Source organism: Tamandua tetradactyla, chromosome 9 (genome assembly GCF_023851605.1).
Source record: "Tamandua tetradactyla isolate mTamTet1 chromosome 9, mTamTet1.pri, whole genome shotgun sequence".
In the NCBI taxonomy this organism is placed as follows: Eukaryota; Metazoa; Chordata; class Mammalia; order Pilosa; family Myrmecophagidae; genus Tamandua; species Tamandua tetradactyla.
The window spans coordinates 114,105,307-114,129,355 of NC_135335.1; the positions used below are offsets into that span (position 1 = coordinate 114,105,307).

The window sequence follows — 24,049 nt, forward strand, 5'->3', positions numbered from 1 at the left end:
TTGCTGAGCCCATGCAAAACCTCCATCCCTACCACCATGGCCACTTTGTTCATGAGCCCATTGGGCAATGACAGGAGTTGCTGGGGAAAGAAGCTGACTGGTCCACAGAACAGGTCATCTTATCCACTTGATTATTAAAACCTTCCTCTGCTGAAGTCACCCTCTGGTGTGCATTCACATGGGACACAAATATGTTCATGTTTTTAGCCCACTGATAAAGGTCTATCCACATACTTCTTCCCCAGACCCCTTTGTCACCAATTTTCCAATTATAGTCTTTCCACATCCCTGACCATCCAGCCAAACCATTAGCAACAGCCCATGAGTCAGTATATAAACACACCTCTGGCCAGTTCTTCTTCCAAGCAAAATGAACAGCCAGGTGCACTGCTCGAATCCGCCCATTGGGAGGATTTCCCCTCACCACTGTCCTTCAAGGACACCCCAGAAAGGGGTTGTAGTGCTGCAGCTGTCCACTTTTGGGTGGTACCTGCATATGGTGCTGAACCATCTGTACACCAGGCCCGAGTTTTCTCTTCCTCAGTCAATTCACTGTAAGGAACTCCCCAAGTGGCCATAGCTCTGGTCTGAGAAAGAGAAGGTAATGTTGCAGGAGTGGAGACCATGGGCATTTGGGTCACTTCCTCATGTAACTTACTTGTGCCTTCAGGACCTGCTCTGGCTCTATCTTGTATATATCATTTCCATTTTATGATGGAGTGCTGCTGTGCATGCCCAACTTTATGGCTTGGTGGGTCAGACAACTCCCAGCTCATGATAGGCAACTCAGGTCTCATGGTAACTTGGTGGCCCAAGGTTAAGTGTTCAGTCTCCACTAAGGCCCAGTAGAAGGCCAAAAGCTGTTTCTCAAAAGGATAGTTGTTATCTGCAGCAGATGGTAAGGCTTTGCTCCAAAATCCTAAGGTTCTGTGTTGCAATTCTCCTATAGGGGCCTGCCAAAGGCTCTAAACAGCATCTATATTTACCACCGAACTTTCAGGACCATTGGATATGCTGGATTATATGATCCAAGTGGCAGAGCAGCTTGTACAGCAGCCTGGACCTGTCACAGAGCCTCCTCTTGTTTAGGTACCCACTCAAAATTAGCAGATTTTCTGGTCACTCAATAAATGGTCCAGAGTACCACACCCAAATGAGGAATATGTTGTTGCTAAAATCCAAAGAGACCAACTAGGCACTGTGCCTCTTTTTCGGTTGTAGGAGGGGCCAGATGCAGCAACTTATCCTTCACCTTAGAAGGGATATGTTGACATGCCCCACACCACTGGACATCTAGAAATTTCACTGAGGTGTAAGTCCCCTGTATTTTTGTTGGATTTATCTCCCATCGTCTGATATGCAAATGCCTTACCAATAAGTCTAAAGTAGTTGCTACGTGTTGCTCACTAGGTCCAATCAACATGATATCATCAATATAATGGACCAGTGTGATGTCTTGTGGGAGGGAGAAATGATCAAGATCCCTGTGGACAAGATTATGACATAGGGCTGGAGAGTTGATACACCCCTGAGGTAGGACAGTGAAAGTATATTGCTGACTTTGCTAGCTGAAAGCAGACTGTTTCTGGTGGTCCTTACTAACAGCTATTGAGAATAAAGCATGTGCCAGATCAATAGCAACATATCAGGTACCAGGGATGTATTGATTTGCTCAAGCAGTGATACCACATCTGGAACAGCAGCTGCAATTTGCAGTTACTACCTGGTTGAGCTTACGATATTTCACTGTCATCCTCCAAGACCCATCTGTTTTCTGCACAGGCCAAATAGGAGAGTTGAATGGGGGATGTTGTGGGAATCACCAGCCCTGCACCCTTCAAGTCCTTAAGAGTGGCAGTAATCTCTGCAATCCCTCCAGCAATCCGGTATTGCTTCTGATTTACCATTTTGCTAGGTAGGGGCAGTTCTAGTGGCTTTCACTTGGCTTTATCCACTATAATAGCCCTCACTGCACGAGTCAGAGAGCCAATGTGGGGATTCTGCCAGTTGCTCTGTATGTCTATTCCAATTATGCATTCTGGAACCGGGAAATAACTACAGAATGGGTCCGAGGGCCCACAGGACCCACTGTGAGACAGACCTGAGCTAAAACTCCATTGATCACCTGACCTCCAAAAGTCCCCACTCTGACTGGTGGACCAGAGTGATGTTTTGGGTCCCCTGGAATTAATGTCACTTCTGAACCAGTGTCTAATAATCCCCAAAATATCTGATCATTTCCTTTTCCCCAAGCACAGTTACCCTGGTAAAAGGCCGTTGGTTTCCTTGGGGGAAGGCTTGAAGGAAGAGTAACAGTATAATTTTGTGGCAGTGTAACAGGATTCTCCCCCAAAGGGACGTGGCCTCCCCTTCATTCAAGGGCCTCTGGGTCTGTAAACTGTTTCAAGTCTAGAAATTGATTAAGGGGCCATGACTCTGTCCCTTTGTAATTCACATTAGACTTCTGTTCACTTGACCTAGAAGTCTTTTGTTTATACAGCTCAAAAAAGAATTTAGTAGACTGCCCATCTATTGTATTTCTAGGTATCTCATGATTTACTAGTCAATGCCACAAATCTCTGTGAGTCAGATTATTTTGACGCCGGCTTTGAATTTGCTGTCTATTATAAAAGCCACATTCACCTTGTCTTTGGTGATTAAGAGCTGCCGCCTGGCTTCTGCCAACCCGGGATCCAATCATCCCCATTGTGTTTAAGGATTCCAGCTCAGTGACAGCAGTTCCCACAGTAATATCTGATGTACAGAGAAGTGCAACTAAAGAGCTCTTCAGGGATGATGGTGCGAGTCTCACAAATTTATTTTTCACTCTTCTGGTAAAAGGTGCATTCTCTGGACATTCCTGGGATGTAAAAGCAGGCTTTGCATGATAAATCCACTCTAACATTCCAATCTCTCTAAGCCTCTGGGTCCCCTCATCTACATTACACCAGGGCAGTTCTGGCATTTCAACCTCAGGTAATGTTGACCACCTTTTGATCGATATTTCAACCAACCATCCAAATAAACTGTAAATGCCTTTTTAACCCCTCAAGCTATAACATTAAATGCAGAATCTCTGCTTAGTGGGCCCATATCAATAAATTCAGCCTGATCCAGCCTTATATTCCTCCCACCATTATCCCACACCCTTAAAATCCATTGCCACACATATTCCCCCAATTTCTGTCTATATAAATTGGAAAACTCACACAGTTCTTTTAGAGTATAATGTACTTCCTCATGTGTGACACTTAGTACCTCACCTTTAGGGGACTGTTGGGACTTAAGTCTAGTTATAGGTCTGGAAGAGATGAGGGTGGGGGAGGTGGGTCATGAAAAGAATTAGAAACATCTTCCAAGCCATTTGCTTCAGGGCCTTCATTTGCAGTTTCATCTGGTGAAACAGGATTAATCACTCCAGGGCTAATCCCTTCAGGCGGAGGTTGGGTGGCCAACTCTTCAGGGCAAGCTGGAGGTGGGGTGGCTATGTCCTCAGGGCAGACTATTACAGGGTTATCTAGAGAAGACTCAGCATGACCTAGTGTTTCAACCTTGCCAATGACATCATTATCCATCCATATGTTGCCATCCCATTTTTCAGGGTCCCACTCCTTTCTAATTAATGCCCTCACTTCAACAGCAGACACCATGCAACACTGAGATTTCAGTTTACATTGTAAAGTTGTTACTCTAACAGTAAGATTCCGAGTCTGATTTTCAGAGATCTCAAGTCTACAGCTACAGGTAATAAGATTTTCCTTCAGGACACTCACAGAAACTTCTACATTTGTCGGATAGTGCTTAAGTTTCTCGTTTGAAGCCTTAAGCCCATCCCTTTCACTCCTTAATGTATCCAGTGTATCTAACAACAACCAGACAACATCTCTATACTTAATATTTCCACAAAACTCTGTAAATGTGTCAAAAACATTATTCCCCAGAGCCTGGCTTCATACAAGTGAAGCGTTAGAAGAATTGAATGGTGATATTTTGATTATCTTTTTTGCAACTCACTCCATGGATTGGCAATGTCATTCAGTTATGGAAATCAGAGTCCTTAGGTGCTTTTGAGTCCAGTCAGTTTAGAAAACCATTCACAAAAACCCATTTTAAGATTCTGTTTCTTAAGAATCACAACTGGTACCAAGTTGTATTAGTTAGGGTTCTCTAGAGAAACAGAATCAAGAGGAAATATTTGTAAATATAAAATTTATAAAATTGTCCCACATAGCTGTGGGAACATAGAGTCCAAAATCTGTAGGGCAGTCTGTGTAGCTGATGATTCCGATGGAGGGTATGGACGAACTCCACAGGAGAGGCTCACCGACCAAAGTGGGAAGAGAGCCTGTCTCTTCTGAATCCTTCTTAAAAGGCTCCCAGTGTAGATTAAGCATCACTCATTAAAGAAGGCACGCCCCTGGCTGATTACAAATGGAATCAGCTGTGGATGTAGCTGACGTGATCATGATTTAATTCTATGAAATATCTTCATAGCAACAGACAGGCCAGCCTTTGCCCAACCAGGCAACAGGCACCGCTACCTGGCCACGTTGACACATGAACCTGACCATGACAGAGACTTTTAGCATTATGTAGTGAGCTGTGCCCCTCCTAACAATCTTTTTACTTTAAAAATGGATTTGAGTATATTTTATCCAATATTAGTTTAGCTACCTCAATTCTCTTTTGATTACTATTTGCATGACATATTTTTTCCCCATCCTTTCACTTTCAACCTGTTAGTGTCTTTAAATTTAAGGTAACTTTCTTGTCTACAGAATATAGTTGGGTCATGCTTTTCAATCCATTCTGCCAATCTCTGACTTTTGACTGGGGAGTTTCATCTATTTACATTGAAAATAACTACTGATAATGCAGGGTTTTTTCCTGCAATGTTGCTAGTTGGTCTTTGTAAGTCTCATACCTTTTTTGTTCCTCAACTCTTCTTTTAATGCCCACTTTCATATTAAAATTTTTTTTTAATCATTCCATTTTGAGTGCTTCCCCATTTCTTTCTGTATATATTTTTCACATTTTTTGGGGGGGCTACCATGGGACTAAAATTTAAAATCCTAAATCTAAACCAATCACATTTGGTTACTATCAACTTAACTTCAATAGCATACAGATACACTGTTCTTATACACCTCTGTCCCCCTACCTTTTTGAGGTACTAGTTACAAATTATATCATTATAAATTGTGTGTCCAGCGCCATAGATTTATCAAAACTTTTTCTGCATTTGCATTTCAGAACCTGTTAAGAAAAATGGAATTACATACCAAAAACAATACAATGGTACTGGCATTTATAATTTCCCATATGATTGCTGTTCTAGTTTGCTAGCTGCTGGAATGCAACACACCAGAGATGGATTGGCTTTCAATAAAAGGGAATTTATTTAGTTAACGTAGAGTTCTTCAGAGAAAAGGCAGCTAACTTTCAACTGAGGTTCTTTCTTACATGGGAAAGCACGGGGTGATCTCTGCTGGCCTTCTCTGCCAACCTCTGGATTCCAACAACTTTCCCTGGGGTGATTCTTCTCTGCATCTCCAAAGGCCTGGGCTGAGCTGCAAGTGCTGATACAAGGTATGCTGAGCTGCTTGGGCTGTGTTACGTTGCGCTCTCTCATTTAAGCACCAGGCAATTAAATCAAACATCACTCATTGCAGCAGGCACACCTCCTAACTGACTGCAGATGTAATCAGCAACAGATGAGGTTCACATGCCATTGGCTCATGTCCACAACAATAGAACTAGGCACCTTCACCTGGCCAAGTTGACACCTGAATTGACCTACCACAATTGCCTTTACTGGAAATCTTAATTCTTTATGCTCTTTCACGTCACTATCTAGTATTCTTTCCTTTCATCCTAAAGAACTCCCTTAATTATAGCTTGTAGGGTAGATCTAGTGGTATGAACTCACTTAACTTTTGGTTATCTGAGAATATCTTAATCATCCTTCATTTGTGAAAGAAAGTCTTGCTGGATATAAAATTCTTGTTTAGCAATTGTTTTCTTTCAGTATTTTAGATATTTTGTCCCACTGCCTTCTTGATTCCATGGTTTCTGATGAGAAATTGTAAATTAATTTTATTAGAACTCCTTTGTACATAACACAATGCTTTTTTCTTGTAGCTTTTAGAACTCTTTCCTGTACTTTACATTTGACAGTTTGCCTACCATTATCTGGCATGGTTTTCTCTGAGTTTATCCTGTTTGGGTTTTGTTGGGATTTTTGAATGTGCATATTCATATATTTCGTTAAGTTTTGGATGTTTTCTGCCATTATTCTTTGTATATTCCATATTCCCCACTCTCTCTTTCTTTTCCTTTTGGAACTCCCATTATGCTTGATAGTGTCCAAGAGTTTTCTTAGGCCCTGGTTGCCTTTTTTCATTTTTTTTCTTCATTCTTCTCAGCTTGAATCATCTCAATTGCCTTGTCTCAAATTAACAGCTTCTTTCTTCTGCCAGCTGCAATTTGCTGGTGAAAGCCTCTAGACATTTCCATATTTTGTTCTTTAACTCAATCATTTCTCTTTGGTGCCTTTTAAAATTTCTATTTCTTCAGTGAGATTCTCTTATTACTTATTCACTAATTTTCTAATATCCTTTCATTCCTTCTCTGTGTTTTCATTTATCTTCTTGAGCTTAATCAGGATCATTTTTTGAAAGTCTTTGTCTGGTATGTCCAAATCTGATCTTCTTCATTGATGGCTTCTCAATTTTCATCTTGATTCTTTGGATAGGCCATCATTTCCTAGTTCTTCATTTGTCTTATAATCTTTTTTTTTTCACATTGTACATCTAATCATTTAAAGTTTAACTCTGGTATTTAGTTCTTGAGTACCAGAAGCTAACAAAAACCAACACAGTAAGCACCAGTCATAGTCTTTGTAAATGGCTCTGTGATGGCTGTTGCTGTCCTTCAGACTTTAGCCTTCCTATCGAGAAGATCAGCATGAGGTGAATTTGAAGTATAGGATCCTTTCCATGTTATCTGAGCCAGTGTCCAGTCCCAGGCTTATTCTTCCTCATGACCTCAGAAATGCACCCATTTTCAGAAATTCAAATTCTCCCTTTACTCCCTGTGAGATAGACCCCCTCCCACCCAGTGCTCTGTTTCCTGTGAAATAGACTTTCTCCCCCTAACCCCACCCAAGCTCTATCGTATGACTTAAATTAGGTAGTACTTTGCTCCAGGTTGCTTTGACTTACTTATTTCTTAAAATGCTTTACCTATCCACAAGCTGTATCTGCATGTATGGCAAGTTCTGGCAGGGTGAGCCAGGGAAGAGATTCCTGATTCAGTATTTCAGGTTGCCAATCAATAAATTGGCATTAATATACAGGTACTGTAGTATGTACATAGGGTTTACTCTGCTCCTTCTGGAACAGGGTCAGGGACAAACAATGGTAGCACAAGTTGGTCTCACACTGTGCCAGGGAGGGGGTTGGGGATCACTTTCCCAGTTACTGAACCCTTAACTATTTTCTGGAGTTTTGGGGAGGATGGCTTTTCTAGCTATGGATAATTGTTCAAAGACTCTTGGGGGATGGCATTCTGGAGCTCTTAGACCACCATGGTGGTTAGTTGGAAGCCCTACAATAGTTATTTTGAGCTGAAAGAAATTTAGTACAAGGAATTTGGTACTTATAAAATCATTATAAGTTCTGGAGGAACAGTATCTAAGCTATAAATCAAAGAATGATTCAAAACAATATAATAAAACTAGCCTACTAAGAGAAGTGCAGTCTTTTTCATAGTTACCCCAGCTACCCACATCCATCAATATTAACATTTTGTCAAATTTGCCATATAATTCTATCAATCAGTCTATCTACGTATTTGTCTATCCGTCAATTTATACATTTGTCTGTTTTCTGAACATTTAAGAGTAGACTGCATACGCATGCTCCTTGAACAAATAATCCTAAGAAAAAGCATATTCATTTATACAACCATTTTAAGTGCAGCTTTAAAGTTTAATAAATTTAGTATTGATATAAAGTCTATAGTCTATATTCCATTTTTTCATATTTCCCATAATGTCATTTTGAGATACATCACCTCCATTATTAGATCCTGCCCAGGATCATTTATTGCATTTAATTGTGATTTTCTAAGTTGCTGTTTTTAAAAAAATTGTGGAAACATACAAATAACAAATTTTTCTGTCTTGACCACTCCCAAGCATACCATTGAGTGAGATTAATCACATTTGCAATGTTGTGCTATCCTCACTCTATCCATTGCTAGCACTTTCTGATTGCCCCAAAGAGAAACCTTATACCTCTTATGCATTAACCCTTCATTCCTACTGCCCTGTCTCTGGTAATCTGTACACTCTTGTCTGGTGCTATGAGTTGGCATATTCTCAGATATTTTCTTTGTAGTTACCATGGGGCTTAAAGTTACTAACCTAAATCTTCAAAAATTTGGTTTGTTTGTTTGTTTTGGGTGCATGGGCTGGGAATTGCACCTGGGCTTCCTGCCTGATAGGTGAGCATTCTACCACGGAACCACCTGCATTTTGCTTGTTTGATAGCAACTTCAATAGCGTATACAAACTATGCGTCTATACCCATCTGTTCCTGCACTTTTATGTAATTCTTGTCATAAATTAAAATACAATTTTATATTTTAAAATAGAAAAGTATATATTTATACAGTATGGGTTCAAAACCATTGATTTATCATGTTTTTCATGGCATTTGCATTTTAGATCCTGTAGGAAATAAAAAAGTAGAGTTACAAACCAAAAACATAATAGTACAGTCATTTATGTGGTAGGGATTGTTTTGTTCACCATTGTGTCCCCAACACCTAGAACTGTGCCTGACACATAGTCTGTACTCAATAAATATTTGTTGAATGGATCTCTCTGTGCTTTAATTTCTTCATCTGTGAACAATTTGATATGAAATGAGGGAAACTATTATTATTTAAATTCAGACTTCAGGTTTCTAGAGCTTGTTCATACAGGGTGCTGCCCCCTTGGGAACCTCAAAGAAATGACAGTATTTTATCATGAAACTATTACTAGTGGTGAAAAACTGTCCATTTGAAAGTACACTGGCAGGGACTTCTTGTCATGGGGAAGTAAAGGGGATGGCAAAAATTATCCTCCCCAAAACTGGACAAAGCTGTGAAAATCAGCCATGTAAAGGCTCTGGAAATAGATCAAAGTCAAAGAATGATTGGTGAAGTATTTATTCATGAAAAATTGCTGAACCACAGGTAAGAACAGTGGTAGTGTGTGGTTTTGTTGCCTGGAGCTGCTCCCAATCTCACCCCCTTCAGCAATGCCATGGAAGTTTTATGAGGTTGGAGCTGGTCATGGAAACTGGTATCTTCATTGCCAGAAGGGGCTGACTTGATTTGGAACAAAGGGCTGAAATCGGATACCAACAGTGTAGTCAGCAAAAGTAGTAAATTTGATAGGAAATGAATGGGGACTATCTGAAATTCTGTAAACTTAGGTCTGGTTGGGTTGAGTGGCAGACCAGATGATTAGTAAGAAATTTAACAGGGATATCTTGGTAATAAGAGAGCCACAGCAAGGCTAGCCAAGTTTTCTACATGCCCTGCCTAACTGGTGGGCTGTATGCATGCACAGGGGACATCCGAGAGGGACTGATAAGAAGCAAAACTGGGACAGAGTTGAAAACTACCTAAACTTTGAATTTATTCATCAACCCATATCCAAACCCATTGCAAGAACCAGAAACCTTACTGGCTTTAACTATTTTAGCACAATCTCAGGCCAATCACTGGATGACAACCATGCTATTCAGACAAGAGGGGTAACATGTAGGAAGCAAGCTAAAATTTTTAAATAAGAAAAAAGTGTGCAGGGACATTAATACCCACACACAACAGAAGAGACAGATGCAGTTATTAATTTATTGCTTCTTGGCTTCAAATTTATCCTTCATTACCTTCTCTGTGAAAATGAATCTGGCCTCTTATACATATTTTTTTTCTTTGCCAGCTGGCACAATGCTAAACTTTGTCAATAGAGGGTGCTGGAGAGTCACTGCAAGAGGCAGGGCTTTTCCTTCCTGGTTTTGGCGTCTTCGCTGGGAAGACCTGTAGAATTGTGTGGCTTCACTAGGGCTTATGCTCCCGCAGTCATACAGTTGCCCAGCACTGTGCTCTTGCTGGGTGAGCAGCTTCTCTACTGCTGAAATACAAGGATAGAGACATGCTAGGATAAAAGCTGTGGTGGTTTGAAGCTGTATGTACCCCTAAAAGACATGCTCTTAAATTTAATAAATTCCTCTGGGTGTGGACTCATTGTAAGTAGGACCTTTGACAAGGCGGCTTCAGTTAAGATGTGACCCGCCTCACTCAGGATGAGTCTTAGTCCTCTTACTGCATTTCTTTATAAATGGAATGAAGGGGGTGGGGGAGAGGGGCGGACGTGGAAAGGGGCAAAACTTGCAAGAGAAGGGAGAGATTATCAGATGCCACCATGTGCCTTACCATATGTCAGAAGAGCCAAGGATCATTGGCAGCCAACCTTCAGGAAGAAAGCATTGCCTTGATAATGGCTTGATTTGGACATTTTCCCAGACTTTAACTGGAAGCGAATACATTTCCATTGCTTAAGCTGAACCCATTTCATGATATTGCTTTAAGCAGCTTAGGAAACTAAAACACAAGCATACACAGATACATAAGGATGTCTGTTCTCACCATTTCTACTCAACAATATTCTGGAGGTCCTAGCCAATACAATAACAAAAGAAAAAATGAAGGCATACAGACTGGAAAAAAGAAATACTCTTCACAAATCATGATCCTCTATGTAAAAAATTCAAAAGAGTCTACAAAAAAGCTACTGGTATAACAAGGCCTAGGGATATAAGATCAATATGCAAATATAATTTTTTTCTATGTAATAGCTATGAACAATTTAAAAATGAAACTAAGAAAACAATTCCATTTCCAATAGCATCAAAAGGGATAAAATACTTAGGAAAAAATAAAGAAATGCAAAACACTCTGGAACGCTCCCCAAAACACTGCTGAGATTAATTTTTAAAAATTAAATAAACGGAGATATAGTCCATATTTATGGATTGGAGTGCTTAAATTTGTTCCCAACCTGACATTTAGATTCAATATAATTCCTCACACAATCCCAGAAAACTGTTTTGTTTTGCTTTTAGAAATGGATAACCTGATCTCAAAAGTTATTAGGAAATTAAAAGGACCCAGAATAGTAAAAAAAAATTGGAAAAGAATAAATTTGGATGGCTTAATCTACTCAATTTTAAAATAAACCTATAATAATTAAGGCTGTGGTATTAGTATAAGGATAGAACTATAGATCAGTGGAACAGAATTGAGAGCGCAGAAACAAACTCGTGAATTTACAGTCAACTGAATTTTGAGAAAGGTGCCCAGACAAGTCAGGAGGTAAAGTATAGACTTTTCAATAAATGGTATTAGAACAATTTGATATCAGATACAAAAACAAACAAACTAAATATAGACCTGTACCTCACATCATATATAAAATATAGCTAAAAATGGATGAGAGACCTAAATATAAAGACTAAAACTATAAAACTTCTAGAAAAAAAAACACAGGCAAATATCTTTGTGAACTTGGGTTAGGCAAAGATTTATTAGAGGTGATAATAAAAGCACAATGCATAAAGAAAACATTTGTAATTTGGATTTCATAAAAATAAATAACTTTTGCCTTTTTAAAAGATACCATTATAAAAATGAAAAGACAAATTACAGAACGGAAAGACATATTTGCAAATCATATGCCTGAGAAAAGACTTGTATCCAGAAGTATAAAGGACTCTTTGAATTCTATAAAAAAAGATAAATAATCCAATTTAAAAATGACAAAAGATTTGAATATTTGAATAAACATTTCACTAGAGAAGATATATGAGTGGACAATAAGCACATGAAAAGTTACTCAACAGTATTAGCCTTTAGGGAAATGCAAATCAAAACCATAATGAGGTGCCATTTCACATGCACTAGAATGGCTATAATAAAAAAGAATAACAATACTAAGAGTAGGCAAGGACGCAGAGCAGCTGAAACCCTCATAAACTGCTAGTGGGAATGAAAAATGGTACAGTCACTTTGGAAAACGTTCTTAAAAGTTAAACCTAAACGTAACATATGACCCAGAAATTCCACCCCTTGGCATCTACCCAATGAAATGAGACTTGTGCATGAATGTTCACACTAGCATTATTCACAATACAAAAAAATGGAAACAGTCTAAATTGCCATCAACTGTTGAACAGAAAATAAAATGTTGAATATTCATGCAGCATTGTAAATGCTCCAGCATAAATGAACCTCCAAGCACAATGCTCAGTGTTAGAAATGGGACATGAAATACCCTACATTGTGTGATTGTATTTATTTCTGTTCCAATATTCTATTAATTTCCAGAAAAAGCACATGCATAGAAATAGAAAGCAGATCAATGGTTGCAAGGAACTAGGGAAATATTGGAGTGGATTAACCTTATTGGCTGTACTCTGGAGATGGTTTTTGAATGTCTGCTGCTGAAGTTCTCAGAGTTTCTCTTTTTACTTCCCTTCCTAAGATTTGTTTGTGCAATTCTTCCAGAAACTCTATTTAACACCTTATATATTTTTGTGTTTTTAGACTGGTCAAAGTCTATTAAAGTTCCTAAAGCTGCTCTAGTCACATTCCTTCTCAAGATTTTTTGTGTGCAAATATTTCTTCTACTCCTTGAAATACTCTTGACATCATTGTTAACATTTTCTTTTCTAAGCTAGCTGTCATTTGTTAGTAATACAACAAAAACTGTAATGCCAAACAGATGTTTTTAAATCCAGCTCACTAGACATATCATAAGCTGATGTTGCATTCTGGATTCTGAAAGAAGAGGGCTATGTGGGTTCGCACAGGGAAAGACTAAGAGTTTCAGCTTTATTTCTAGAAGAATCCAACTCCAAAGCACATTGCATACACGCACAAACACCTCAAGCTCTCCTTTTCCGATTGTTTCTAGCACAATGAATTTTCTTTTATTCCTAGGGCTTTCCTGTCGCCCTGAGCTATAGCCAGCTCTCTTCCTTCGAATACAGGGTTACTCATAGACCCCTGCTACCGGAAATTGTTGCTCAATATTCCCTACTGTTAAAATTTCCTCTCAAATTCCATAGAGTAGAACTGTACAGATCTCATCTGTTAGAGACGCAAAACAAGAAGACTAAACAAAGGCACTGTTTTAGTTTGTTAAAGCTGCCAGAATGGAATATACCAGAAACGGAATGGCTTTTAAAAAGATAATTATTAAGTTGCAAGTTTAAAGATCTAAGGCTATAAAAATGTCCAAACTAGGGCATCCATATAAAGATATCTTGGTTCAAGAAAGGCTGATGGGTCTGGAGCACCTGTCAGCTAGTAGATGGAATCTGCTGGGGTCTCTGCCTTCTCGTTTCAAAGGACTTCCCTGGAGATATTTTCCTTCTGCCTCTCCAAGGTCTTTGTTGGTGGAAGTCACATTGAAGCTGTCTCAAAATGGTCCCCTCTTAAAGGCTCCAGTAAGCAATCCCACCTTGAACGGGTGGAGACACATCTCCCTGGAAGCCACCTAATCAAAAGGTCCCATCCACAATTGGGTGGGTCGCAACTCCACAGAAACAATAAAAAAGATCCCAGCAATACTGAATGAGGATTAAAGAACATGGTTTTTCTGGGGTACACAACAGTTTCAAACCGGCACAGGCACCAAAGCCTCACTTACTGGGCATACTCCTCAGCTTATACATCACTCAAGTGTCCTATTCCTGTCTCTGCACGCCTCAGAACTGCTCCCTCCAAGGTCATCTCCTCGGTCTAAAGTTAATAAATACACAAACATTTTAATACATATTTTTCTCATTTTGTTATTTACTGGAGTTTATCTTTCTTATTTTTGGTTTCTGGTTTGCTGCAATGGGCCAGAGCCTTCTCTTATGGTGCCCTCGCCTCCTTTACTGAAACTTTTGTTACTGCGTGTCTTTTTTTGTTTTAGAAGGTGTTGGGTCAGGAAGCAGATGGAGCCAGGAGGACTGGTGCTGAGGAACCTGCTGTAAACTGGGGTCATGATCATAATTACAGAGGTTAGAGGCTAGGATGGGGCATGGAAGTTAGAATTCTAAAACAGATTTGAGGGGGCCAGGGTAAAACAACCTGATGTTGGCTAATGTGAGGGGCCTGGAACAGGACCAGGGTCGCTGAGCATCGCTGGGAGGTTCATAGAGGAGGTCAAAGGAAGTGAGACTGTTGTTCTTGCTTTTAAACTGTTGCATGCTGCTATTCTCTGCAATGGTCACATTGTCTCCACCCAGGGACACTTTATATCCCTGATCTTGCCATCTTGGCAGCATTTTGTACCTTTCACCATTTTTTCCTCCCCACTTCTTACTTTTTCCTATTTAAAACTTTCTTCTCCCTTGACTTCTGTGATTACCCTCTCTCCTGGGTTTCCTCCTGGCTCTGTTTTGCTTGCTTTGGGCTGTTTCTTGAGTTTGTCCTATAAGAACAAATTTAAAATGCTAGTCACTGTACTGAAGCTATGCATGTTCCTGGACTAACTGTATCTACTCTTAAGCTTAAATTACAAAACATATACTAGGTCTAGACATTTTTCCTAAATTTCATTTCAGAAACCTGTTCATAACACATCTCAGTATTTTCTGGTCTTTCCTCACAAAGCCATTTATCTTTGTATTATTGGTCCTAGTTATGGCACTGTTTACCCAATCTCCCATGGAAGAGACCTAAATTCCTCTCTCTGCTTTGTCATCAACAGTTGATTATTAAACTCTGCTCATTGTGCTGTTTTGACAACCTTCTAAACCAGTGGTTCTCAAAGTGGGGTTCCCAGGCCACAACCAGAAACAGCAGGTGAAAACTTTCTAGAAATTAAAAATCTCAGGTCCCACTCACTCCAGATCTATGAATTAGAAACTCTGGGGAGGGGAGCAGCAATCTGTGTCTTAACAAGCCTTCTAGGTGATTCTAATGCACACCAAGGTCTGAGAATAACTGTTCTAAACAATTGGTTGTTAATTGTTTAGGGATCCATGGTTGGATTTCAGGAGCACCAAAATCACTGGTAAGTATAACCAAAATCAAGTGTGTGTCCATACATACACACACACACACACACACACACACACACACATATATACGTATATGTATTTTTTTTTTTGCCTGGGCAGGCTCTGGGAAACAAACCCAGGTCTCCAGCATGGCAGGGGAGAATTTTGCCACTGAGCCACCGTTGCACTGCTCCATATAGTTCTTAAAATCTATTTTTATTGACAAATCTTCACATGCGTGCTGTCAATGGCTCACAATATCATCACACAATTGTGTATCATTACCATGATCATTTTTAGAACATTTGCATCACTCCAGAAAAATAAATAAAAAGAAAAAAGAAAAAATTCTTACCTACCATGGACCTTACCCCTCACTCTCATTGACACTAGTATTTCAATCTACCCAATTTATTTTACCCCTTATCCCCCCTAATATTTATTTATAATAGTTTTTCACTCATCTGTCCATACTCCGGATAAAAGGAGCATCAGACACAACGTTTTCACAATCCCACAGTCACACTGTAAAAGCTATATAGTTATATAGTCATCTTCAAGAATCAAAGCTACTGGAACACAGCTCTACAGTTGCAGGTAGTTATTCCTCTATCCACTCTAAACACACCATAAACTAAAAAGGGATATCTGTATAATGCAAAAGAATAACCTTCAAACTCTCGTTTGAAATTTTTCAGCCACTGAACTTTTACTTTGTTTCATTTCTCTTCCCCTTTTTGGTCAAGAAGGCTTTCTCAATTCCATGATGCCGGGTTCCAGCCTATTTCCAGGAGTCCTGTCCCACACTGCCAGGGGGAGTTTAGCTTTCCCTTTGCAGGAGTAAGTTTCATAGGGGCAAACCCCAAGATTGAGGCCTCAGCCTGTTGATTTGGTTGTCCCCACTGCTTGCGAGAATATCAGAAATTCTCCAAAACGGAAAGTTGAATATTTTCTCCTTTCTTCCCAGTCCCTCAAGGTGACTTTGCATATATTTTTTTATTCACCGCCCAAATTACTCATATTGGGACATCACACTAACGTATGTCCATACAGATATTTCCAAACGGGTAGCTTTTATTTCTTTCTACCTTCAAATGTGTTCTGTGACTTCCAAATTTGAAACTTCCTCCCTCCTTGACTGGCTAATTCTTATTTGCTGAACACAGTAAACAGTTAGAAAAGGGAAAAGTAACTTCATAGCCTTTCCAGATAATTCTAGCTATTCTTCTTTGATACCATATCAAAATGGACAAGTGGTAGTTTCTTAGAGTTAGTTGCAATGTGGAATTTCAGCCTGAAACCCTTAGTGAACTTTCCACATTCTGTAACATTAAAATCCATTGGCCTATCCCGTACTTTGAATGAACCTTTTTGATTTAAAAACACCACGTATTGGTCATTTGGAAAACAGTTGTTCCTTGATTCATGGAGATCTTCCACATGCTGCCACATCTCATTTTGCAATGTCCAAAAAATCACATTTGTTAACATCACTTATGACTTCAGCAGAAAATCTTCAAGCACTGGAAGGCTGTCAAGCTCAAAGTGGTGGACCCAAGTCTAAAAAAACTTGCATGGAAAGTCAAAACAAGTGCCTAAGTGCTATTTCTGAAGACAACCCTCCTACTTGGGCATGGAGCATAAGTACTTTCCATTTCTTCACACATTATCATTCAAAAGACAAGTACATCTCAATTTGGGGGTTGTATTATTTCTGCAACCGTTTTCTAAGCTTGAAAGTACTGCAAAATACAAAATTTTAAAATGATAATAAAATCCCTTCTATTACATGAGTCCCTACAGCAAAAAAAAAAAAAAAAAAAAAAAAGACAAATACATTAGGGTCAAGATCTAACAATACTTTCACTCCTTTCTCAAGGAAATTAAGTGAAACTAACTTACTTGAAATTCAGACAAATGTTTAATAGTGTGTGAGTGTATGGAGGTGGAGAATATAAAACACTACCACCAGTGCAGTTTGCTGTTACTGCCTGGATTCTTGCTAACATGCCAGCAGTTTTCCCCACCACTGCTTTGGCTGCCCCAGGCCAAATGTCAACGAAATGAACAAATGCCAATAACGTCTCAGTATTCTGAAGACCACTTTGCCCTAGCCGACTCCTGCGTGGGTGTGAGACGCGCTGCCCCGCGGAATGCCTGCTCCTCCGGCTGCGGCTGCACGAGGCGGCCCGTGACTGCTCCGCGCCTTTGTCTGGCCGTCTGGGCGGCGCGTAACCCTCGATAAACACTACTATCTGGGGAGCGGCCATATAAACGACGGCCGCACAGCCTTCATCCGACTGCTTCCTTCCGTCTTCCAGTCTACACCATCTGTAAACGTCCCGCGCTTTCTCCGAGCCGAGACGCCGGCCCGACGCGTCTTGGTAGCGCTCGCGCGCTGAGGGGCCGCCCGCAAACGCTCACGTCGCGCCCCAGGCCGGGCCGGCGCCCTCACGGTCCCCACCGGCGCGCCCCTGCCTTCCCAGGCCCACCCGGAGGAAAGACCGGAAGCAGAAGGGTCGCCCGTGTTCGCAGGAACACCCGCATCTAACCGATAGGCAATCCTGGCGGGGAGAAGGAGAAAAGCAGGGATGAAACGGAAACTACCTCCTCCAGCCCAATCGCCCGGGAGCCCGCATCCAGATCCGCGCGAGACCCGCCCCGTTGCCGAGGCGACGCTTCCGGCCGGCGCGGGGGAGCAAGAGAGTTGCGAAGTGGGTGGCTAGACCTGCCCGGCGCCGTGAATTCGCCAGCGGGAGCGCGCTCGGGGCCGCGCGTTCTCCGTGTTCCAGGTTCCGTCGCTGACGCGTCGTGGACGTTGGGGAGCGGAAAGACAGCGGCCGCGGGATCGGAATGAACAGCGGCGGTGGCTTCGGTTTGGGCCTGGGCTTCGGCCTTACCCCTACGGCGGTGATTCAGGTGACGAATCTGTCGTCGGCGGTGACCAGCGAGCAGATGCGGACGCTTTTTTCTTTCCTAGGAGAAATCGAAGAGCTGCGGCTCTACCCCCCGGAGTAAGTGCGCGAGCTCGGTTGGGGGAGGGGCGCGGGCGCCATCGAGACCTTAGGACCCGAGGCGTGGGGGAGAGCGCGGCCGGGGGCGCGCGGGGCTCGTCACGTGACCGCCCTGACTTACCTTGGTGCCCATTTTTGATTAGGGCGCCGTGGCCTGGGGCCCTGCGGTTTTGCCCTCCTAGCGGGTCAGACTCTGGTTATTCACTTCTGCGCGGAGCCTTTACAGACGGTTTAGAGGTTGCCGTTCCCGTGCCTTCGGGACTTGTGGTCGTGGCTGCCGGGTCTCCGAAGTCAGTGCCCACCCCCTCTTTTTTTTTCCCGAATTTAAGATGGCCGCAGGTGGGCCTAGAACAGTCCTCATGGCGAACGCCCGCTGGCTCCTCGCCGTGTGGAAGCCGCGGGGGCTGCGCCCGTGACCTGCCCAGTTGTTAGGGCCTCAGCGTCGGGCGCTTATCGCGGAGCAGAAAGCCTGCGGTTGATAAGATGGAATTAGGGCTCTGGTCCCGAGGGTGCTGTTCAGAAACTTCATAGCATCTTGGCTTAGCCACCCGAGCTCGTCCGTGCTCTTAAACATCAAGCCTCTTCACCCTTTTGGCAACATGGTACATTTTCCTCCTGGAAGGTCGTACCTTTCAGAAAAGTATTGATGCAGGATTATCCCTGCTGTATACTTTTAAAACCTAGATTTTGACTAGTATTCACAGGTCGCAGCCACTTCCCAAGTAGTGTAATTAGAAGTGATAAGATTTCTCTCATACCATATCTACTCACAAAACTTGTAAGGGATTTGAAGAGTATTCATCTTCTTACACACATAAGATTTATTTATATTAATATTATTTTTAAGGTGGAGCTTAGAATCACAAAATCTTGCATATTTTGTTCATTATCTCAAAATCCTTTGAAGTTTTCTATTTTTTATTTACATTTTATTTGGTTTATTTCAGTGATGTAATCAGAACCAATTTTCTTCGTCTTTATGTGTTACTATATAATAGTGATACTGTGTAGATACTAATAAAAGTGGGTATTTGGATTTTCGAATTTTACTTTTTAAGTTTTTTTGTTTTTAAGTGCTCAAATGTATAGAAAAAATGGAAAGAATAGTGCATTGAACCCTCTTGTTCCTTTCACCTGCATTCATAGATTACCAACTCAGGTCTTTTTAAAAAATAGTTGCAGGCAATCACGGCCCTTCATTCTAAACACTTAAGGTGCATTTCTTAAGAACAGGGAAATTCTCTTACATAACCACAATACAGTTATACCCAGGAAATTTAACACTGATAAAATAATATGTAATATGTAGTTCATATTTTAACTTTCCTGGTTATTCTAATACTTCTTCCCTTTGAGCCAGGATATAATCAGAGGTCGCCCATTGCATTTCGTTACCTCATTTACTTTAGAACAGATCCTTTTGCTTACTGTTTGTTTCATGACATTGACATTTAGCCTTGAAGTTGACTTTGTTTTGTAGAATGACCCATAGTCTGGGTTTATCTAAATTGTATTTAGTAATTAATTTGTAATTAGAAGTTAATATGCTTTTTCCAAAAAATACTGCTTAAGTCCACCTGCCCTTACATCTTGATTGATTGGCGGTGGCCTGTATAGCTTTGGATGTATTGACCTTTGAAAATGCTTTCAGCCATCTTTTCATTTAAGCACTCAGAACATTTCTTGATAATTAGAAAGTATTTGAAGGCATGTTGTATCCTGCAAGAATTGAAATCAGTCCGTATAATGTTTTGTGCACACAGCTTTTGTAAGTTTACCTTGCTTTCAGTGTTGTTGCAGTAGGGTGTTTCATAGATGGAAGAAATATTATCATAGAGTATTTTTCATGGCCATCCTAATTCCAATTATGTGGTTGAAAACTAGGTTTTGGGTGCAATATGGTGTCAGTTTTTAACTGACACATTTTGATGTGTTGTTTTTTTGAAATCAAATGTTATTAGTAAAAGTTAGGCTTTTTTAAACTTATGGTGCATTGAAATGGAGTTAGTATATCACAAACTGTAGTACACTTAGCAAAATGGTAACATAAATTAAAATATGTGCTAGACAAAACCCTTAACTAGTTTTTCACCCTGGTGAAAATACTAGTTCTCTTATTCTTATTTTTTTTAGCTCTTGACATTCCTTATTAACAGGTTTTCTGCTCTGTAATGAAGTTGTCATTACCCGATTCTTATTTATCAAAGGTATGTTTGCAAATTTGGGCTGAAATGGATAAAAATGCAGTAGTAATAGTTGGATTAAGGATATAAATAATTGCTTTGCAGTGTCACATAAACAGTATTTTATGATTAGTCTTTGGAAGCTTATTAGAAATTCATTTGTTTTAAATTTGGAAATATGTTTCTCTAACACAATGTGAAAATAGTTTCTCATTAAAATCCTAAGGTGAAAATTCAAATTTTAAATTTAATTCTTTTGACATAAGGCAGATTCATTTTCTTTTTCATTTTTAAACAGTAAAAATTTGTGTAAACCGTCAATGTAAACATTAAGAATTCTTTGTAATTTGTCATCCTTTTTGATGCTGTCAGATGCTAAGTATTCAGAATTACTATCTTAACTTTTGTACAATAAATGCATTTCATAGCTCCTGAAAACCTTTTTACAGAAGTAAGAAATCTGTTATTTTTTAAAGTAAATTCCCATTAAAATATAATTTGCATACAGAAAAGTGCACAGATCATAAATGTACATACAGCTTGATGAATTTTCACAAAGCGAACAGACCCATGTAACCAGCACCCAGAGAAATGTTATCTGCTACCCTAGAAGTTCCCCTGTGACCCCCTTCAAGTCGCTAATCCCCAAAGGATACTCTTACCTTTTTTTCTGATACCAGATATTCTGCCTATGTTGTTTTTTTCGTTGTTGGTTTTCTTCTGTGGTCTTCAAGAGAACTAAGAAAGGTAAAAATTTATAAGCTAATTAAGTTTAGTTTAAAAATTAGAATAACTAATATAGCCACTTTATGAAAAAGAGAAAAAGAAACACGCAAGCTGTGATCCAACCATATTATCAAAACCTCCCCATACCTATGTATTTCCCTTTAGTCTTTTTTCATGTGTTTAATATAATGTAATCAAAGGGTTCATACGTTATGATTGTGAACGTTTTCCCCTAATAAACATTTTTCATATTGCTGCATTTTATTAAAGTAATATTTAAAGACTGTAATGTATCTTAAGTATGCTGTGTTTGTGTGTTTCTGAAGTTCTGTTGAATGGTTTGATTGCTTTTTTTGTGTAATGACTAGTAGATTTCACTAAGCAGGATATGAAAAATTTTATTTTGATTTTCAATGATTGGAGGGCCTACTGGCATTTAGTGGATGTCACCAGTTCATAACACAAGGAAAAATTATGCAAAGTATCACCAAAGCCCCACTGAGACACCCTGTTAATAAATATGTCAATATTTTTGTACATAAAACTCTCTATATTTTCCCCATGATTTGAGTTGTATCCTTTTTGACAGATTCTCAAAGGATATATATTAATGTATTAAAATATTGGATATACTGTTACTAAATTGACCTTCAAAAAGGTTGTACAGTGCCATCACTGTGATTAATGAAAAACAAAATAGCCAGTTAGGGCCCAGGAAATTTAACTGATGGTCAAGAAGTTGGTTCTATGATTTGTGCATTTAACACACAGTAAGGAATTGTTTTTGTTTTTGTTTTTTCAATGATTATATAAGGGGTAAAAGACAAAACAAAAATTGATTTAGGTGCAGGCTGCGGTGGCTCAGCGGGCAGAGTTCTTGCCTGCTATGCCAGAGACCCGGGTTTGATTCTGGTGCCAGCCCATGCAAAAAAAAAAGAAGAAAATTGATTTAGCAACTGAGGTTGAAGGAAGAAAGTATTGCTACTTTCTGTAGAGGCATTTAGACCAAATGGAATATGAAACTCCCCTTTTAAAAATTAAAACTATGGGTCAGAGTTATATTTTCAAATGATAACCCCATTCAGTTTTTTTTTTAAATATCAAAAAACACCAAATAAACTCGAACATTATTATTTTGATCATGCTGTTCCACATATAAATCAGTAATTCACAATATCATCACATAGTTGCATATTCATCATCATGATCATTTCTTGGAACATTTGCATCTGTTCAGAAAAAGAAAACGAAAACAGAAAAAAAATTATACATACCATACCCCTCACCCCTCCCTTTCATTGCTCACCAGCATTTCAAACTAAATTTATTTTAACATTTATTCCCCCTATTATTCATTTTTAATTCCATATGTTCTGCTCATCTGTTGACAAGGTAGATAAAAGGAGCATCAGACACAGGTTTTCACAATCACACAGTCACATTGTGAAAGCTATATCATTATACCATCATCATCAAGAAACGTGACTACTGGAACACAGCTCTACGTTTTCAGGCAGTTCCCTCCAGCCTCTCCATTACATCTTGGATAACAAGGTGATATCTACTTAATGCCTAAGAATAACCTCCAGGATAACCTCTGGACTCTGGAATCTCTCAGCCATTGACACTTGGTCTTATTTCACTCTTCCCCCTTTTGGTTGAGAAGGTTTTCTCAGTCCCTTGATGCTGAGTCTCAGCTCCATTCAATTTTAAAAAGTAAGTCTATTTAATGGTTTAGATATACTAGAACTAAAGATCTAATAATATTTGGAAACTGATTTTGAAATAATATACATTTGTTTACGGAGGTATTTGTTATTTGTATTTAGTCTTGCCACTGTATCATATTTAAGCTTACAATGTTCAAAATGAAATAGTGTTACTACCTCTTCTGAAACAGCTCAAATGTTTACATTTATATAAAACAAATATAAGTTGATACTCTCTTTTTAAAGAAGGAAAATTGGAGGTGAAGATTAAGAAAATTGCTTAAAGCCGCAGAATGGTGTCACCATGTTTGGCACCCACATGCTCATAATAATGCTGTTTCGGACAGAAACAGCCTCTTTCAGCTAGTTCTGTGCCTCTCAAATTTTGGTGGCATGTCTTAGTTGATTTAGAAACCAGGCTCAGATTTCATATTCCTGTGGATATGTTAAATTTAAAATGAAGTGGATTTCAATTACGGGCATTTGGAAATATTAGTTTCCAATAGTAATTATTTAAGTTTTTATTCTTTCTTAAAAGGATCTGTCAGTTTAGGAAATATAGTTTCAGTGGTTTCTGTTTTGTAAACTAAATTATTGTTGAACAGTCATATATGATATCTTTTTAAGTAATCACTCCTTTTTTAGTGTGAAAAATTCTTAATGTTTTAAAGGATTGTATATTTATGTTGTAGATTAGCTATATATTTAATTTAGGGTGTTTCTTCCTTACTAAAAGACCATTACAGACTTACTTTGAAAGTAATTATAGACAAGTTGACAAAATGATCACCAGGTCCATGAAGATAGCAATTTTTTTTGCAGTTTTTTGAATATAAAAAAATGGATTCAAATTATGGAAAAGTTGGTTTTCATCTGTGCTGTATGTTTGATTCCTTTCTCCTGTAGGCCTGTCTTGCTTGAACTGAATCAAGGAGGATTAGCGAGAGTTTACTCTTTTGCACATAATATAAAATTTTATTTATAACGTCTTTTGTCTGGAAATCACATTTTTATCTATGGCATATGCAAAAGATCTTGCTTTTAATTTCATATTATTTGATATGAGGTCTTCAGTGGTTTTAATGCCAGGGAATCACATTAAGGAAGGGTTGGAAGTGGTTAGAAAATTTGAAGTCTTGAAGATTGGGGTTTCTATAAAAGGATTTTGATTGTTTATGATCATACGTAATATGAACAGGTTTGGGTCAAATCAACTGTTTTTACATTTTACTTAGATTAAGAACTGATAAATTTGAGTTGCAGATTTTTACAAATAAGAGTGTAGTCCTTCTTAGATTGCCTTC

General features: G+C 39.3%; 1 protein-coding gene and 1 long non-coding RNA gene across 8 annotated transcripts in view; one reads left to right on the top strand and one right to left on the bottom strand.

Moving 5' to 3' along the window:
* Positions 1–9,408: 9,408 nt before the first annotated feature.
* LOC143647389 (uncharacterized) lies at positions 9,409–17,795 on the bottom strand. 3 transcript variants are annotated; one of them, XR_013158025.1, is made up of 5 exons: positions 17,721–17,795; positions 14,480–14,542; positions 13,772–13,863; positions 10,495–10,662; positions 9,409–10,192 (listed from the first exon to the last, which is right to left on the bottom strand). It is a non-coding gene; the product is annotated as an uncharacterized LOC143647389 (long non-coding RNA). The 3 variants fall into 3 exon arrangements; XR_013158023.1 differs by having other exon boundaries at positions 14,435–14,542; XR_013158024.1 differs by lacking the exon at positions 14,480–14,542 and having other exon boundaries at positions 17,721–17,780.
* A 30-nt stretch (positions 17,796–17,825) lies between these two features.
* SREK1 (splicing regulatory glutamic acid and lysine rich protein 1) overlaps positions 17,826–24,049 on the top strand; it is a 57,639-nt gene continuing 51,415 nt past the window's right edge. The window contains exon 1 of one of the 5 annotated variants that reach the window (XM_077117350.1): positions 17,826–18,127. In XM_077117350.1, coding sequence (XP_076973465.1) covers positions 17,967–18,127 — 161 coding nt within the window. In that variant the 5' untranslated portion in view covers positions 17,826–17,966. Of the gene's footprint in view, positions 18,128–18,201; positions 18,418–20,652; positions 22,753–24,049 lie in introns of those variants that run through there. The other 4 variants (XM_077117349.1, XM_077117357.1, XM_077117352.1 and 1 more) reach the window with 4 other exon arrangements.